General features: G+C 39.3%; 1 protein-coding gene across 7 annotated transcripts in view; it reads right to left on the bottom strand.

The window, feature by feature from the left end:
* raver2 (ribonucleoprotein, PTB-binding 2) overlaps positions 1–16630 on the bottom strand; it is a 173028-nt gene that overhangs the window by 17820 nt on the left and 138578 nt on the right. For 3 of the 7 annotated variants that reach the window (XM_063064134.1, XM_063064140.1, XM_063064136.1), the window contains 3 exons: positions 15913–16029; positions 10307–10399; positions 2558–4566 (listed from right to left, as the gene is read on the bottom strand). In XM_063064134.1, the coding sequence (XP_062920204.1) occupies positions 4420–4566; positions 10307–10399; positions 15913–16029 (357 nt within the window). In that variant the 3' untranslated portion in view covers positions 2558–4419. Of the gene's footprint in view, positions 1–2557; positions 4567–10306; positions 10400–15912; positions 16030–16630 lie in introns of those variants that run through there. The other 4 variants (XM_063064137.1, XM_063064138.1, XM_063064135.1 and 1 more) reach the window with 3 other exon arrangements.

Raw genomic sequence — 16630 nt, 5'->3', positions numbered from 1 at the left:
TTGACCTGACAAAATCAAAGCCTTCTGCTGGTTCCCATAAATACAACCGTTAATACAATGGCATTCTAACATTTGCGCACTATGCCTGACATCATACCGTCAAGTCTAGATACATCCATGTCTACATCATCACTTGCCTCCATCCTTCCAAGACCCTAGAAGAGCCTAAACTGTACTGAAATATGCCTTTTGATTTTGTTTTCCTTTTTCATTCTGTATTTTCACTCTTTTTCTCTGTTACCTTTATGTGGGGGAAGGGGGTTTCATGTTTGATGTTTTTTCTTTGGATGAGTTGGTTCCATGGTTCTTCTTTGTTTTGTTACTGACTTTGAGGAAGGCAAATTTCAGAGTTGTATACTGCATACATACTTTGATAATAAATGTACTTTGTACATTCAGTTCATCTTATACCAATAGCAAAGTAACATTGAAGAAAATGGCACCATGGTAGAACATCAGCCATAAAGTTAATGAATGGCCGAGCTGGCACACAGGACACTGGCAATTCTTACTCTTATTTCTTAGGTTCTCGTCTTAGCCCTCCAAGCTTGACATATAACATGAGCCTTCCATCACAATTCATTGTATCCAAAATCTGATCTTTAAGCTCATCCTTCAGGTAAACGTAGACTTTGATAAATCTAAAAACTTCATTTTTATCTGTATTTCAATATCAGTCCCAGCAACCAATTTTCCAATGTCAGTGTTTCACCAAATTCCTCCATTCCTACATTCTTTTCTTCTGATGCACCCACCCTGACAAATCCTCCTTATAATACCTTCCATCTTGCGATTTAATTTTCCATCAGCAAAATCCACTACTTTTCAATTGCATCTGCACTTGTATCCTCTCTCTCTGCCTGCTTGATTTTGATGGGTTGCCTGTACTGATGTCCTGAAAATTAGTCATTGCCTCCAAGACCAGCTTATAATCAACAACTAAGAGATGGCAAGTGGCTTTCAGGAGAAAGCAAAAAAAAAGAGAAGCTAATTGGAACATTTCTTATCCTTCCCATTTATAGCCATTTCTTTTGGTGCTAAGGCCTGGGAAAGCTGCACAAAGCCAACTTACAACTGGAAAAATTAGACTGAAAACATTTAGAAACCTACACGAGTATTAATTTGGTAGTTGAACAGAAATCCAGTATCAGAAGGTGTAATGGTACAAGCTATTTATTTGCATATATGGAGATATGGACAAATTAGAGAGTAATTTACAACATACCATATGGTAAATATCAAAATATCAAATACCATATGGCAAGTATCAACCCGAATGGCACATTATTTACCATCTGCAAGATAAATAGAGATTTCTTCAAAAGATTTACATTTTATGACACTGATTATTCTCACAATTATAGCTGGTCGTCTGTCATATCCAACAATGACAAGAGGCTTGTGTGGGGGAGTTTTAAAGGAGAAAAGCCATTGCACTTGGACAATTCCGTTCTTTTGAACTTGACCATTATAAAGGTATTTAAACAGCAAATAGATTGTAAATTATTTAGATGGTACAGAGTAACCTTCTGGATTACTTCAGAAGCTATCACTTCTGGATTATCATTGCCTATTTGATTAATTTGTGGATGATATATTCACCATTGAATGAAGAGGATTGCAGGATGGACTTGTAGGACTCCAAAACACAAGACAGAACTAGATAACATTAACTTCTGCTTCAATCATGACTAAGAACTTCTGATAGTTAAATTCAACTCCAAAAAGGGTGGATAATGGGCAGGTTGAACTTGTTATCTGAATCTCCTTCCTTCCTTTAGAGCACTGCTGCATCACTTACACCTTGTTAACCTTGTTGACACTGCACTTTCTGTTCCAAATAGCTGCTTCTGCACAATCACCTTCATCAAGGGTAACCACATCAGTATCAACAAACATAGCATGGATTGTCAGTTTCCTGCTTCCAGCTTAGAGTATTACAAATAAAGTCACCATATTCAAGATCTACGAGGGATGATTGATAAGTTTGTGGCCTAAGGTAGAAGGAGTCAATTTTAGAAAATCTAGCACATTTATTTTTCAACAAAGTCCCCTCCTACACTTACACACTTAGTCCAGTGGTTGTGGAGCATACGGATCTTGGACCTCCAGAAAGTGTCCACAGCAGGGGGGTGTTTGATAAGTTTCTGGCCTAAGGTAGGAGATGAGTTATACAGCTCTCGTTACATGCACATGCAGTTCAACTCTTTGAGTGATTATGCAGAAAGTTTGAAGTTAATAACTCAACTGGGGTGATTGATAAGTTCATGGCCTAAGATAGAAGGAGATGAGTTACTAACTTCAAACTTTCTGCATAATCACTCAAAGAATTGAACTGCATTTGCATGTAACAAGAGCTGTATAACTCATCTCCTTCTACCTTTGGCCACGAACTTATAAATCACCCATGCTGTGGACACTTTCTGGAGGTCCATGATCCGTATGCTCCACGACCGCTGGACTAGGTGTGTAAATGTAGGAGGGGACTGTTGAAAAATAAATGTGTTAGGTTTTCTAAAATTGACTTCTTCTACCTTAGGCCATGAACTTATCAATCACCCCTCGTATATTAGTAGCCAATCATTAAATTTCAAATGGTTTAAAAACAGAGGAACAACCATCCGCACTGAATCAAGCACTGCACATGTGCAAAGGTTTTAAACAATTCTTGAATTAAATTATTAACTAGAGTCAAAGTTGATTCCATATAATCCAAGTTGACTCATAAAATAGAGTAAATCAGTTTTCTCCAGGGTGTCCTTCACCAATGCCCTTATGCGGGTCAAGTGTTATTCTAGCTTCACTGAATAGCTTAAGTGTTAAAGCATTATCACAAAATAATGTCATACAGAAACCACTAATTTATCTACATTATTATTCAGATCAACTTAAGTGGCCATTATTATTTTGTACATCTGTAGACAACTTATAGAATAAGTAAATATTGAACCCACTGCTATTTGCTCCAAAACTTTCCTTATCTCATTCCACCCTTACACAGCTTAATATTTGTAAAGGGAATGCCTCCTGGGATCATTTGATATCAGGACTTCATCCACGAAACTCATTAATAAATTAATCGGCATACTTGAATTTTCCAACTCTCCCACCTATCTATTCTGACACAACAGCAGTGAGCAAAACAAAAAGGCATTCTGACCTGTATTAAACAGACAATTTTATTTCCAGAACAAGTTGTATTTGACATAGTCACTTCAGGTTTTCCCCCAGATGCCCTTTTGGTAAAAACTGAGCTAGATCATGATGGTTTCAGGTAATACAAACAATATTACAGTTTCACAATATTAAGATAATGCCTTGGGACAGCTGAGAAGAATGCTTTTTTAAATCTTAAATTCACCTAATAAAACAAAAGAGGACAAAGAAAAATGGGGGGGGGGTGGGAAATCAAGATTTTTACTTTGCTTTGCTCTTCAAAAACAGGCAAAAGATGTTTAAGGTTCAACTGCAGTGAAATTACTCCCATATTTTTCCTAGGCAAACACTGCAAACCCAAACATAGTCCCCAAACAATTCCATTCCACTAACCAGTATGCAACACACTAATAAATTGAAAATTCTCAAAATAATTATCCCATCAAGAAAACATGGATCCAGGAGAAACATTCAAAGCAACAGGAAAAAAAAACCATCTCATTGAGGGAATGAGGGAATAAAAAAATATTGCTGAAAATGCATAAGTATTAAAATCTTACACAAAAATGAACATTTTTGCTTTGATTGGTGTGAGACAGTGTGTACTGCACAGTGTAAATCTAAAGACAAAACTATATCAAATAAACAAGTCCGTGCAGTCAGAGAGCAAGTGGGTCATTCATGGTTAAAACTTATTTCCATGTACATTTTAAATGTATGATATAAATTTGTGACCTAATTATATTTTAAAATAGTGTATTTCAATAACTAAATAAAAGTGTACATGATGTGAAATGATTAGAGGGGTAAAGTAAATTGAAGTGGGAAAGGAATTTACATTTATCTTTTCATAGTCCATTTCCCTCCCCCAAACACCATCATACAGTGAAACATTCAAATATTACTATGAACTGCTCCAAATTCAATTAAATATGCTAAAGTTGGTTCGACTCTGCAAAATCTTTGAATTTGAAACCAGATTGTACAGCTAGATTCAAACAATTATGCCTGAACAGCTTGCATCAAGCGTGAACGTAAATGCATGCTAATCTCTCAACCTGCTTCAGGAGTGCAGTGCAGAGGAGGTCAAAAGTTTGTTTTTTTAAAAATTCAATTTCAACAAATAAAATTTAAAGAACTTTCATTAAAACTTAATTTAAAATCTATTTTTTCTAAACAAAAATGAACCGACATTGGACAGTTGCACATTTCAAACAATGTCCCAGTATTAAGTAAAAGAAAGAACAGCTAAGTAATTGCATATCAAAATATTCTCTTTTTCTTGTAATAGGAATCAGCATAATGACCACCCAGGCCTTGCGAGTGTTGGCCAACGTAGCTGCCATCAGGGCTCACTTCTGGGGAAGGTAGGAGGTAGGTAGATGCACGTTTCTGGCCAGTCACTGGAGACTTAAAGAGAAACAAGAGCTCAATCTCAAATTCAGGCAAAAATATGCGTCAATAGTGATAGCCACACTAGTTTTTCCATGGAAAATCAGAATATCAGATAAAGATACTCCAGCAAATGAATCATACGTAACAATAAACTATCAGCTTTGACCTTTGATCACTGTTATGACCAATGATGGTGTCAGCTGTGGAGAAAGATTAAAGGAGGAAAGAGTGTTTAAAGGTGAAGAGCAAACAAATTGTTTCCATTTCTAATCATTATATAATAACCTCCAATGAAATGGACATATCAAGACTCATTGAAGTAGTCTGAAATCACATCACCTTATCAAGGGTCAAACTATATTTCAAAACTCAAAGCACCAGAGTTCTGTAGATATCCATTGTTCCTCAGGACTCCCTCAAATTATAAGGGCAACTCATCTATAAAGACCTTCATTGGAAAACTGACCCATTCTAAAGTAGAGGCTTCATTGCAGTTTTTCAATCAAAACAATGGCTCCAAGATTTCTGCAGTTTCTATTGAATTCTGCCAGACTTCCATACTCTTAAATTGGGAATTCTACTGTTGAAGCTGCATCAGTTCAATCTGGTGGAAGTATAGGGAGCTGCTTAAAATGAGAGCAAATCAGCTATTGGAGGAAAAGGTAATACCCGAAGTTGAATATTTTAAGTGTTTTAAATAACTACACAATGATGTGGAGGAGGTGGGGGTGGGGGGAGGGAGTTGCATATAGTATACAACTTTTCTTTTAACTTTTACAAACACCAAAATGTGTAACCTTTTTAATTTCTATCTAGTCCAGAGCCCAGACAATAGCTGAACTCAGGACTAAAGACGTGCACACAGATTTCATTGCCCAGTACTTTTTATATATGAACATGCAATGTTTAAGCTGAACCACTTTTACTTCATCGTAAAGAGAACAAATTCGTATACAATAATAAAAATGTCTGGTCAAGATAATGTCAAGGTGCAAGGTCCATTGAGGTTATGGCTTAGACGTGCTTGTTTTTTAAAAATTCATAGGGATATTCATTTTAAAATATATATCATGGAAAAGGCCCTTCCAGCCCTTTGAACAGCACTGCCCAGCAACTCCCATCAATCCTGATTGAACTCAACCTAATTATGAGACAATTTACAATGATCAATTAACCTACCTGGTACATTTTCAGGACATTGTGGGGTGTTAGGGGGTCAAATTAGGATTTAGGGACAGGGATGAGGGGGTGTTAGAGATTAGGGGCAGTAAATGGTAGTAGGAGTCCACGTCAGAGGTTGAAGATAAACAATCTCCAGGGGTCAGGCAGCAGGCGCTGAGGATGAAGACCAGCGATCCCTATGGTCAAGGACTGTAGTTGGGAGGCCCCGAGGATGATGCCCAGGTCAGCAAGTCCTGGAGTCAGAGGTCTGTGCAAGACTAGAAATCCAAAGTCTTGTGATCAGCAAATCTTGGGGTTGATACTGGAGGCCAACGTCAGCAAATTTTGAGATCAAAGCCTGAAGGTTGAAGCTTCTGTCAGCATATCTGGAGGTCGTAAGTCTGATGTCTGCAAGTCTGGGCCATGGACTGAAGGCTGGAGACCCAATTTTCTGCTAGTCTGAGCGCCCAAGGCCAAGGACTGCAGGTTGGAGACAGCATCAGTGTCTGAAATTTGTGGATGGTTAGGAAAGGGGTTTGATGCTGATGCAACATACATCAAAGTTGCTGGTGAACACAGCAGGCCAGGCAGCATCTCTAGGAAGAGGTACAGTCATTCCAAACCTATTCTGGTATCTGTCCCCCACTTTTCCTTCGCTACATCGACAACTGCATTGGCGCTGCTTCCTGCACACATGCTGAGCTCGTTGACTTCATTAACTTTGCCTCCAACTTTCACCCTGCCCTCAAGTTTACCTGGTCCATTTCCGACACCTCCCTCCCCTTTCTAGATCTTTCTGTCTCTATCTCTGGAGACAGCTTATCTACTGATGTCTACTATAAGCCTACTGACTCTCACAGCTATCTGGACTATTCCTCTTCTCACCTTGTCTCTTGCAAAAATGCCGTCCCCTTCTCACAATTCCTCCGTCTCCGCCGCATCTGCTCTCAGGATGAGGCTTTTCATTCCAAGACGAGGGAGATGTCCTCCTTTTTTAAAGAAAGGGGCTTCCCTTCCTCCACTATCAACTCTGCTCTGAAATGCATCTCGCCCATTTCACACACATCTGCTCTCACTCCATCCTCCCGTCACCCCACTAGGAATAGCGTTCCCCTGGTCCTCATCTACCACCCCACCAGCCTCCGGGTCCAACATATTATTCTCCATAACTTCCGCCACCTCCAACGGGATCCCACCAGGAAGCACATCTTTCCCTCCCCCCCCTCCGTTTTCCGCAGGGGTCACTCCCTACGCGATTCCCTTGTCCATTCACCCCCCCCCCGCCATCCCTCCCCACTGATCTCCCTCCTGGCACTTATCCTAGTAAGCGGAACAAGTGCTACACATGCCCTTACACTTCCTCCCTTACCACCATTCAGGGCCCCAGACAGTCCTTTCAGGTGAGGCAACACTTCACCTGTGAGTCGGCTGGGGTGATGTACTGCGTCCAGTGCTCCCGATGTGGCCTTCTATATATTGGCGAGACCCGACGCAGACTGGGAGATCGTTTTGCTGAACACCTACACTCTGTCTGCCAGAGAAAGCAGTATCTCCCAGTGGCCACCCATTTTAATTCCACATCCCATTCCCATTCTGATATGTCTATACATGGCCTCCCCTACTGTAAAAATGAAGCCACACTCAGCTTGGAGAAACAACACCTTATATTCCGTCTGGGTAGCCTCCAACCTGATGGCATGAACATTGACTTCTCTAACTTCTGCTAATGCCCCACCCCCCGGTACCCCATCCATTATTTATTTATATACACACATTCTTTCTCTCTCTCCTTTTTCTCCCTCTGTCCCTCTGACTATACCCCTTGCCCATCCTATGGGTTCCCCTTCCCCCTTTTCCTTCTCCCTGGGCCTCCTGTCCCGTGATCCTCTCATATCCCTTTTGCCAATCACCTGTCCAGCTCTTGGCTCCATCCCTCCCCCTCCTGTCTTCTCCTATCATTTTGGATCTCCCCCTCTCAAATCTCTTACTAGCTCTTCTTTCAGTTAGTCCTGATGAAGGGTCTCGGCCTGATACGTCGACTGTATCTGTTCCTAGAGATGCTGCCTGGCCTGCTGCGTTCACCAGCAACTTTGATGTGTGTTGCTTGAATTTCCAGCATCTGCAGAATTCCTCGTGTGTTGTTTTGCTGATGTTTTGTTTTGTTGCTGTTATGTCATTCTGCTGACATAAGTGTGGCAACACTTACAGGCTGCCCTCAACACATCCCTTGGTTATGTTAGCTATTAATGCAAATGACACATTGCACTTCAGTTCTTCCCAATGCAAACAACTGAGCCTCTGCTAGTTTCTTACAAATTGCCAGCTATTTTGCTCATTGTCACACTCACATTTTCAACTATTAACATTTTTCCCTACCCAGCAATTCCCTCACAATCAATTAAACTCTATTCTTTACGTCCTGCTTGGAATGCGGTACGAATTCTGGACAGGGAGTTGAATAATTGAATTGAATTGACTTTATTACTTACATCCTTCATATATACGAGGAGTAAAAATCTTTACGTTACATCTCCATTCAAATGTGCAATTATAGCAATTAATAATAAATATTACTTACAACAGGATAGTCAGTATAAAATAGAAATACAGTTGCATCAGCATGAATTAAGCAGTCTGATGGCCTAGTGGAAGAAGCTGTCCTGGAGCCTGTTGGTCCTGGCTTTTATGCTGTGGTACCGTTTCCCGGATGGTAGCAGCTGAAACAGTTTGTGGTTGGGGCGACTCGAGTCTCCAATGATCCTTTGGGCCCTTTTTACACACCTGTCTTTGTAAATGTCCTGAATAGTGGGAAGTTCACATCTACAGATGCACTGGGCTGTCTGCACCACTCTCTGCAGAGTCCTGCGATTGAGGGAAGTACAGTTCCCATATCAGGCGGTGATGCAGCCAGTCAGGATGCTCTCAGTTGTGCCCCTATAGAAAGTTCTTAGAATTTGGGGGCCATACCAAACTTCTTCAACCGTCTGAGGTAAAAGAGGTACTGTTGTTCCTTTTTCACCACACAGCCAGTATGTACAGACTATGTGAGATCCTCAGTGATGTTTATGCCAAGGAACTTAAAGTTGTTCACACTGTCAACCCCAGATCCATTGATATCTATAGGGGCTAGCCTGTCTCCATTCCTCCTGTAGTCCACAATCAGCTCCTTTGTTTTTGCGACGTTGAGGGAGAAGTTGCTTTCTTGACACCACTGTCAGGGTGATGACTTCCTCGCTGTGGGCTGCCTCATTATTATCTGAGATTAGGCCAATCAGTGTAGTGTCGTCAGAAAACTTAATTAGCAGATTGGAGCTGTGGGTGGCAACACAGTCACTGGTATACAGACAGTAAAGGAAGGGGCTTAAAGGAGGGGCACCTGTGTTGAGGGTCAGTGGGGTAGAGGTGAGGGAGCCCACTCTTACCACCTGCCGGCGACCAATACTGTACTGTTGATTACATATTTGCTCTTTTAGAAGCTTTAATTTTAGGAGTCAGTGTGATGACAAAGCAGCAAATGCTTCTGCCTCATAGCTCTGGGGATCTGTGTTTGATCCTGTCCTCAGATGCTATTTGTGTGGAGTTTGCTCTTTCTCTCCAACTCTTCATGACTGTGTGGTTTCTGCCAAATGCTTGTTTCCTGTGACCTACCAAACACTTCCATGTCACTAATTTGCTGTGAGTAGTATAGTTAAGTAGGAAGAAAAACCAAATTTTCTGGATCATCCATGACTGATCGAAAAACAAGACAAAGATGACCTTCTTAAATTCTGAGACAGATAAGCAAAGCACCTATCTGAGATCTTCACCACCATATGTATTATGTACATGCAATCTATGTGTAACGTTACATTTTTCTGTCTACTTGTACCTATTTATTATCTAGATACCATGTGTAAATAAGAATAGGCTTTGATTCTCTTGGTTTGATAGCTTGCCCAAGACAAAATCACAGAAAAATACTATAAATCATCTTTAACACTGTAAAATATTCCTGAATATTTTTCTAAATAATGACCAATAAATATAGTTAAGTACCTATACAGCATAATTCAATATACAAAAACCTTTAGAAGAAAATGGCAAAGGGAAAACAAAGAAATATTTTTGACATCAAAATAGCTAATTAGATTCTATCTATAATATCACTTCTCTTCAAAGGGAAAAGTCATATTTGTATTTATGAAACAATTTTTTAACAGAAAAACTTATTGTAAATGTTGAAATATAGTTAGGTTACTATTATGCAGAAAACCAGGCAGCTAAATTGTACATTGCAAGTTCACACCACATCATTGTGATAAAGACCACATCATCCGTTTTATTGATGTTGACCGAGTGATGACTTTGACAATTCTTTCATACATTATTTTGACAAAATAAAATACAAATACAACAAAGAAAGAGGGGCAGATGTTTCATTTGAATGATCAAGTTATTGCTGGCATTGTGTTACTTAAGCACTATTACTACACAAATCCATTGCAACCTGAACAGAAAGCATAACTTTATTCTCCCTACATGGTACTTAAACGAGCAATAAAAAATCTATATTTAAATTCTTAGACCAGTCAACTGAAATGGATTTGACTGTTACCTTGATATTATTCATTATGTTTCCCAAAGGTGCTGGACCCAGGATTCCATCCCCTCGGGTAAGTGATTGTTGTGCTGAAGATGGAGGATCCTGCTAAGGAGAGAAAAAAATCAGATGTTTCTATATAAAAGCCAGGAGACAAGGTTTAAAAAGAAGGGGTCATCCAACCCTGTTTCTTATTCTATCTTCCACCTCCATCCTTTCTAGTCCTGAGGAAATGTCTCAGCCCAAAACATCAACTGTTTATTCCTCTCCATAGGTGCTACCTGAGTTCCTTTAGCAATTTGTTTTCCCCATATCACTACTTTTGCATCCAATTTTTATTGTAATAAAAGAACACTGTTAGCTTTCTTAATCACTTAATCTACCTGCAGTAGTTTATTTTTGCAAAACATGCACTAATCCCAAAACCTTTCTGCAATCTCTTACTTAAAAATAACTTTCTATATTTCCCATTCCCCCCCCGCACCTCCATCATATAACAATTACAGCACGGAAACAGGCCATCTCAGCCCTTCTAGTCCATGCTGAACTCTTACTCTCACCTAGTCCCACCGATCTGCACTCAGCCCATAACCCTCCATTCCTTTCCTGTCCATATATCTATCCAATTTAACTTCAAACGACAACATCAAACCTGCCTCAACCACTTCTGCTGGAAGCTCGTTCCACACAGCTACCACTCTCTGAGTAAAGAAGTTCCCCCTCATGTTACCCCTAAACTTTTGCCCTTTAACTCTCAACTCATGTCCTCTTGTTTGAATCTCTCCCACTCTCATTGGAAAAAGCCTATCCACGTCAACTCTATCTATCCCCCTCATAATTTTAAATACCTCTATCAAGTCCCCCCTCAACCTTCTACGTTCCAAAGAATAAAGACCCAACTTGTTCAACCTTTCTCTGTAACTTAGGTGATGAAACCCAGGTAACATTCTAGTAAATCTTCTCTGTACTCTCTCTATTTTGTTGACATCTTTCCCATAATTCGGTGACCAAAACTGTACACAATACTCCAAATTTGGCCTCACCAATGCCTTGTACAATTTCAATATTACATCCCAACTCCTATACTCAATGCTCTGACTCACAAAGGCCAGCATACCAAAAGCTTTCTCCACCACCCCATCCACATGAGATTCCACCTTCAGGGATCCATGCACCATTATTCCCAGATCCCTCTGTTCTACTGCATTCTTCAATGCCCTACCATTTACCATGTATATCCTATTTTGATTACTCCTACCAAAATGCAGCACCTCACATTTATCAGCATTAAACATGTCCATACCTTAGAAATTACTAGGCATACCTATAGCCCTCTATTTTACTAAGCTCCATGTACCTATCTAAAAGTATCTTAAAAGACTCTATCGTATCCACCTCCACCACTGTTGCCGGCAGTGCATTCCATGCACCCACCACTCTATGAGTAAAAAGACTTACCCCTGACATCTCCTCTGTACCTACTCCCCAGCACCTTAAACCTGTGTCCTCTTGTGGCAACCATTTCAGTCCTGGGGAAAAAGCCTCTGACTATCCACACGATCAATGCCTCTCATCATCTTATACACCTCTATCAGGTCACCTCTCATCTTTCACAATATTTCATTTGGTGGATCACCATCCACTCACTTAACCCATCTTTCTCTTTGTGACATCTTCATAATTTTGCTGTCCTTTGTCTTATCAGTAAATTTATCAACTGTATCACTGCAGCTTAAGTTCCTTCAAATCATTTATGAAAATAGAATAAGTTGAAGCCCCAGTATTGATCTCTATGGTCTATCGTTCAATAAATTTTTCCATCGCAAAAAAGACAAAAATCCAAACCCAGTCTTTTTCTATTAGTGATCCAATTTTCCATTCGTGCCTATATGTTACATCACAAATCACTTGCTTTTATCTTCCAACAAAGTTTGATGCAACACGTTACCAAAAGCCTAAAAATACATGAAGCACAAAGGAGCTCCAATAAATTAGTCATACACAATTTCCTTTCAAAAAAAGGCTTGCTGCATTTACCCAAGTAATGGCCTGCTACAGTACCTTTGAACAATCACTTTAAACATCTCCCCCTCACCCAGGGAATTTTGGCAAGTTTAAAATAATATCAACTATTACTTTAGAGATCTTTGGATGAATCTATCATAATCCAGGGAATTATTAGTTAAATCTTTGAAGAAATCAGCAAGTACCATTTCCCTAGATAATGTAATTTTTGCTTTCTACTTTTTCCGCAATTTACTATAGGTCCACAATCCCTTATCCGAAATCCTTGGGGCCGGTTGCATTTCAGAATTTTTTGGATTTCAGACCCCGCCCCCCCCATACCAAAAAACACACGTCCTCAAGTCCCTTATTTAACCTGTATCAGTGCGGTGAACTTTAGGACCAGGCGGTGCACCAAACCTATGCACATCCTCCTGTATACTTTAAATCATCTCTAGATTGCTTATAATACCTAATACAATGTAAAAGTAAATGCTATGTAAAGAATTGTTATACTGTATTGTTTAGAGAATAATGACAAGAAGAAATGTTATTTCCAACAAAAACATTCAATAAAACATAAAAATATACAGCTTCAAACGAACCGAATCAAACACATGGTAAATGACCTATTAGAATAAATGTAGAACATCATTGTCACTGTCACTATAAAACTTCAGTAACTTGTCTTTCTGTTTATTTAAATTATATACAGTGGTAGTTCTGACACTATTTTCTTCAGTAAGACGCCGCACAGACACACCACCATCAAGCTTCTGCAATAACTCCACTTTCTGCGTTATTGATAATGATAGATGCTTCCTTCTCTTTTTCTCATTGTTACCCATAGGGGTATCTGCAGCTCTTTTTGACATTTTCACAGTGAAATTAAACACAAAGTCAACAGTGAACACAAAATGTCAGCTAACAGCAAATGCACATGTAACCAGTACGAGCGCTGTCTGGTGACCTCTGCTAGTGCTGCCACGTCACACCTGAGTGACGTCAGCTGTTGGTGAAAAAAACTTCGGTTTTCAGAGCTTTTTGGATTTCAGAATTTTGGATAAAGGAATGTGCACCTGTACTAGATTTGGGATGTTACTTATAAATAATTGTGAAAAGGATCCAAGTACTCATTTTATTGATTTTTTGTCTCCTTGATTTGTATCATTCCCCTGATGCATTTTCTAAAATTAACTTTTAAAAGTTATATAGAAACACTTTTTTGACATTACTTGATAGCTTTGTCTTGTACAAACAAGAGAAAATCTGCAGATGCTGGAAATCAAGCAACACACACAAAATGCTGGAGGAACTCAGCAAGCCAGGCAGCATCTATGAAAAAAAGTACAGTCAACATTTTGGGGCGAGACCTTTTGTCAGGACTGTAGAAAAAAGCTGGGGAGTAGATTTAAAAGGTGGGGGGAGAGAGAAACACAAGGTGATAGGTGAAACCTGAAACGGGAGGGGTGAAGTAAAGAGCTGGGAAGTTGATTGGTGAAAAAGATACAAGGCTGGAGAAGTGGGGGGTGGGGTAAGTCTGATAGAAGAGGACAGAGGCCATGCAGCCATGAAATAAAGAAAAGTGGGTGAGGAGCACAAGAGGGAGGCAATGGGCAGACAGGAGATAAGAGGATGGATGAGGAAAAAGAGAAATCCTACAATAGTAACATACTGTATGTCTACTATATGACAGTATACATCGTTTACAAAGCACACCTCCCCCCCCAAAAAAACGTGTAAAGGCTATCAAATTGACTATTTGGCAAAAGTTATAAACAAATGAAATTTCCTAACTATTTCCAGACAAAAAAAACTCTTTATTTTATGAAAGACCAGATAAAATTCAGAAACTCAGGTTCAATCTCCTCTTTCCAGTGGAAATGAGTAAAGCAGAAAGACATGACTGACATCGATAAGCTACCAAGTGAACATGTTTTTATACATAGACCAGTTCTTTGCAGTTTTGCAAGATCCAATGTGACCATAAAGGCCAATACAAGACCTGCAGACTCTGGCACAGCTACTGTGAGAAGTGGTGTGGACCTTGCACTATTTACACTGAGGCTCTGTGTATTCCCTATGAATGCTACATCTCCACTTTGAGTGGTCAAAGAGCAGAAATGACATGCAGATGAAGTCATATTCATCGTCAACCACTGTGAGAAGCCAATTAAAGTAGGCTCTGGAAATGAATTAACTGGTAGATAGCAGAAAGGTTCCTCTGTTACCATCACAATTAAACTTCAAACTCTTGAATGTGGCCAAAATGTTACAGCTCTGGAGTTACTAGGCACATCCTCCTCTTCCCAGATGTAGGTGAAGTGGTGAACTCCAAATCAACCGACTCTGCCAAACTATAGAACATCAGCTCAAGGTCTCTTATTTTACCGTTTGGCATAAGGACTCTGTCTTGGTGAGGTGATGCTGAGGATTAACCAAACAGTTTGCTGCAGGACCAAATCAAGAATGCTCATGTCAACATCACAGTTTGAGTCTTTCAAACTGTTGCTCACAGCAGGAAGTGACTATCTCTGCCTATAATAGTTCATCATTAGGGTTAGTAAAATGATTTTCAATAGATGAATTGAAAGTACTTTCAGATAAGAACACGTTCATAATTTGCAAACAGAATTAGCCACAAAGCAAGGAGATGCAGGGATTTAATTTAAAATAACATCTGTATAATGCTCAAATCAAATCCTCTGAGTAATTTCCAATAATGCAAAACCCCAACTTGTGCATTTAACATCCCAGCTCTTCTCTGTATCATATCAGTTTATTTATTTACTGACTCACAAACAAAAAGTCATTTTTGCATGGCACTTCCTGGTTTGTACTCTGCAATCAGAATTCATTTTGTGGATTGCTGTTTTACTGTTACTGTGCATGTTAGGAGGCCACATTAATGAACATAGAGATATAACCTATATATATTATCTATATTGGTTCACATAATGTGAATCTTACTGGGATTTGTTTCCCCTATTTTCATTCTCATTTGCCCATGAAGTGCAATAGCTATAAGCAAACATTTTGTAATGCTGCAGCTCAAGTTGCAAAGACACTTGTGCACTGCCATAAAAAAATTTTGACCTAGTAACGATGAAGATAGTGAAATATTTTCAAATGAAAATGGTGAATATTTTAATGAGGGGCTTGTGCGCATTGCTGTTCCCATGTGCTTTCCCACACTTATCCTACCAGGTGTTCAAAATTGTATGTTTGTGTGGTGCTGGCAAAGCAGTTCTGACGTGAGCAAGCATCTAGCTTTCCTTCTCATAATAGTGTGGGTTTTTTAGTTGTCTCAAGAGTATAGGGAAAGGCTGAATTAACCAATTTGTTGCAATCTTTTGTGTATGCATTTTCAAAATCATTACTAATCTTCATTTACTCCCTCTTCAGATTTTGTGCTTCTCGTCTGCCAATCCTGATTAGCATTGCCCAAATGTGATCAAAAGGAATTCAATTTCCAAATAAATATACGTATACAGCTATGTGGAATTACTTTTTTTCCCCCAATCAGGAAACGAACTTTAAATGGGAAAGTCTGTACACTTACAACATCAAAAGATATCTGAACCAATCTTAAATTCTGGTTCATTCCTTTATCTTACCATATAAATTTTGCTTGTATGTACACTTCTAGGAAAGTTGGTCTGTCTTTCAGTGTAATATGAAGGCATCACTTGTACAGCCATGCCATAATCCACATCGGCATTTGTAGATATATGCTGAAAGGAAAAGTAATTGTCAATTCTTGAAATTAGCCTCTTTTTTTAAAAAAAGGAAGGAAAAGGCATCACTTACATTGTGAAAGAGCTTAAGCAAAACTTTCTACCTTCTCTCACTGTACTACAGCAAATTGCTATGAAAAAATCTTACAACAGTTTTCATGAGTTGGATAATTACTTACTACACTCAATTACCACTTTATTAGTTACACCTGCTCATTAATGCAAATATCTAATCAGCCATGATTAAGAGGCTTGGTTGTTGTTCAGACGAAACATCCAGAAAGGGGAAGAAATGTGATCTAAGTAACTTTGACCATGGAATAACTGTTGCTGCCATACAGGGTGGTTTGAGTATCTCAGAAACTGCTGATCTCTTGGGATTTTCACCAACAACAGTCTCTAAATATACAGAGAATTGTGTGGGTGACAATGCCTTGTTCATGACAGAGGTCTGAGGAGAAAGGGCAGACTGGTTCAAGCTGACAGGAAGGTGACAGTAACACATATAGTAATGCATTACAACAGTGGTTGCAAAGTGCAACAAGTCGAACCTTGAAGTAGATGAGCTACAGCAACAGAAGACTACACCAGATTCTAC

The sequence above is a fragment of the Mobula hypostoma genome, chromosome 12 (genome assembly GCF_963921235.1).
Source record: "Mobula hypostoma chromosome 12, sMobHyp1.1, whole genome shotgun sequence".
NCBI classification, from domain to species: Eukaryota; Metazoa; Chordata; class Chondrichthyes; order Myliobatiformes; family Myliobatidae; genus Mobula; species Mobula hypostoma.
The sequence above is the reverse complement of the archived record's forward strand: the minus strand, read 5'-3'. Positions and strand labels throughout refer to the sequence as shown.